General features: G+C 30.1%; 1 protein-coding gene across 1 annotated transcript; it reads right to left on the bottom strand.

The window, feature by feature from the left end:
- Window positions 1–1,990: 1,990 nt before the first annotated feature.
- On the bottom strand, window positions 1,991–2,479 carry LOC128286780 (proline-rich receptor-like protein kinase PERK2). Its single transcript, XM_053024481.1, has one exon. The coding sequence runs from the start codon at window positions 2,477–2,479 to the stop codon at window positions 1,991–1,993; it is 489 nt and encodes a 162-aa protein (XP_052880441.1).
- Window positions 2,480–2,736: the final 257 nt, after the last annotated feature.

Genomic DNA, 2,736 nt, shown 5'->3' with positions numbered 1-2,736 from the left:
GTGAGGAAAACAAAGCATGGTATTGAGGTTTATATAGGCATTGGAGCAGTGAATAGAAATCTTTTGCCCTTAAAGGATGGTCCATTCTTGCCCCCAAAACAAAATAGCGCCACATGTTTTTTATTTTTTCCATTTTAATTGTAGTTCATTTTTTAAATAAAAAATCTATAATGATTTGGATTAATTTTTAACCTATTATCAACGTTTTTGTTTTATTTTTATTTTCAATTAATTTTACCTATTATTTAATTAACAAATATATAATGACTTAGAGTTAATTTAACAGTTTTTTATGTCATATTAAATACATGTAACCTCTTATAAAAATTGTCAATAAATTATGCCTAGTGACAACGTTATTCAAATCTAATTTCATTGTTAATACCTATTCCTATTTTTCTTCTACTGTCTTCAACTTTAAATATAAAGGGACTGAAATTTTAAGAATTGAGATTTCTTTTCTTTGTATTAGTGGACGTTTGATTTTTGTTTACTGAAATTGATACATATCTTTTCAGATTTATCAATATTTTTAAAATTATTTAAGATATGTATATAAATATATTACAAATATAAAATGAATGAAACTAAATACATTTCAAATATAAAATATTTATTAATAAACTTAAAAATAAAATTTATCATTCAAATAAATCCAAAAATAATAATAAAAATCTATCATTTAATATGAAAATTTAAAGATTTAGCTCAGTTACTTAATAAAAGAAGCTAGAAGGTGAACGGAATTTTTTTGATAAACGAGTGAATGGTTTTTCTTAATTATATTTTGAATGTGAAAGTATATTCCATTTTTTAAAAACTTTACATTTCGATGTAACATTTTTAATTAGCCACGCTTCAATTAAGTTTTTAGTATAATAGTAAATAATTAAAATTTTAAAATTTTAATATTATTCATGTATAGGATGGTGCACTATGTTCTAACAGTGTGACCTGGAATTGATCGAATGAGTTGGTGCAACCGGTACGGACCAAAATTTTCACCAAGTAGAAAAAGGGTGTTGGGTGTTTCGCAATGTTATTGAAATTGAACCAAACAAACCAAGAATTGATGAACCCTAAAACTAGAGTAAACTGCAATTAAACTACAAATCATCGATCGATTAAGCCAGATTTTCACATTTTCTAAATCGGAAATATAAAATTTCGCTTCAAATCCTTTAAGCTTTTGTTACACTTCATCTCTGTACTCAATGAAATAAAACAAAACATAAAAAAATAACCAGCATTTCTTTTCTTACTTTTTCGGCTAAAATAAGTTTTTTTTTCTGGTAAAAAACTAAGATGGACTCGTAATATTCAATCAAAGGAAAAAAAAAGGACAAATTAGGAAAGATGAAAGATGGGGAGAGGGTTTTAAAATTCAAAGCCATCAAAATAGGAGTTTGGGGATTTTAATAATTAATATTATTGAATAGTAAATTATTTGTATCGGTGGTTAAACCTATTGGATTGAGAATTAATTATTCTATTGATTTAATTATCGATCTAATTTTAAAACATTAATATTTTAGTATAAAATTAAAACAAGACACAAATTAATATAACCAAATCAGATTTAAACCGACTACCTTAATTTAATACATAATTTGACATTCATATAAAATATTATCATGAAAATATATTGAAAGAGGAAAGTATTCTTATGTAAATGGATAACTTGGAAGAGATAATAAAGCAGAATCATTATATCAACAAGTGGCATCTCGATGTATGGTCGCTCATTATCTTGATCGCATTTATCGCTTGATTCTTTTCTTAATTAGCCAAACTCATGTTAACAATGGTATAACAGAATTAATTACTTCATGGACATAACATCAATATATAAATACCTCATATATAATAAGCAACAATGTATCAAAGTACACCAAATATTGGGAATTGGAGAAATCCCATTTATACAAACAAATATAAGTGTGCAAAATCAAGACTCATAATAAAGACACAAAGACGACTAAAAACCTTATTAAACCAGATCCAGTATACAGTAGATAAAAAAATGGGGTATTTCAAGGAGTAGAACGAGAAGGTGGTGGGGAAAAGAAAGGAATAGAGGAACTGTAGTTGGGGTTGTGGGGACCAAGGAATGCTTGGGAGAGGGGCGCCCTCTTGGAAATGTGGTAGGAAGTGGAGGAAGGGCCCCAAGGTTTGGGAGATTAGGGAAAGATGGCAATGGTGGAAAAGAGAAAGGAATAGGGGGAATTGCAGTTGGGATTGTGGGGACTGAGGGAATGCTTGGCAGAGGGGGCAGTCCTGTTGGCAATGTGGTAGGAAGTGGAGGAAGCGCTCCAGGCCATGGGAATGATGGTCGGGATGGCGTTGGGAGATTAGGGAAAGATGGCAAACTTTGCGTTTGAGGCTGCTGTAGAAGGTGACGAGCTGCTACCCCAACATCAATGCTTGCAAATGACAAAGCCATCAAGAATGCTAAAGCAAAGCAATTGAAAGAGGCCATTTTTGTTCAGAGATTTCGAAACAAATGAAACAGATGAGACAAAGTTCTTTGTCTGAATAGTTGTGAGTGAGGAAAACAAAGCATGGTATTGAGGTTTATATAGGCATTGGAGCAGTGAATAGAAATCCCTTGCCCTTAAACAATACTCCATTCATGCCCCCAAAGCAAAATAGCGCCCCATGTTTTTTATTTTTTCCATTTTAATTATAGTTTATTTTTTAAATAAAAATCTATAATGATTTGGATTGATTTTAACT

This window comes from Gossypium arboreum, chromosome 13 (assembly GCF_025698485.1).
Source record: "Gossypium arboreum isolate Shixiya-1 chromosome 13, ASM2569848v2, whole genome shotgun sequence".
In the NCBI taxonomy this organism is placed as follows: domain Eukaryota; kingdom Viridiplantae; phylum Streptophyta; class Magnoliopsida; order Malvales; family Malvaceae; genus Gossypium; species Gossypium arboreum.
The sequence above is the reverse complement of the archived record's forward strand: the minus strand, read 5'-3'. Positions and strand labels throughout refer to the sequence as shown.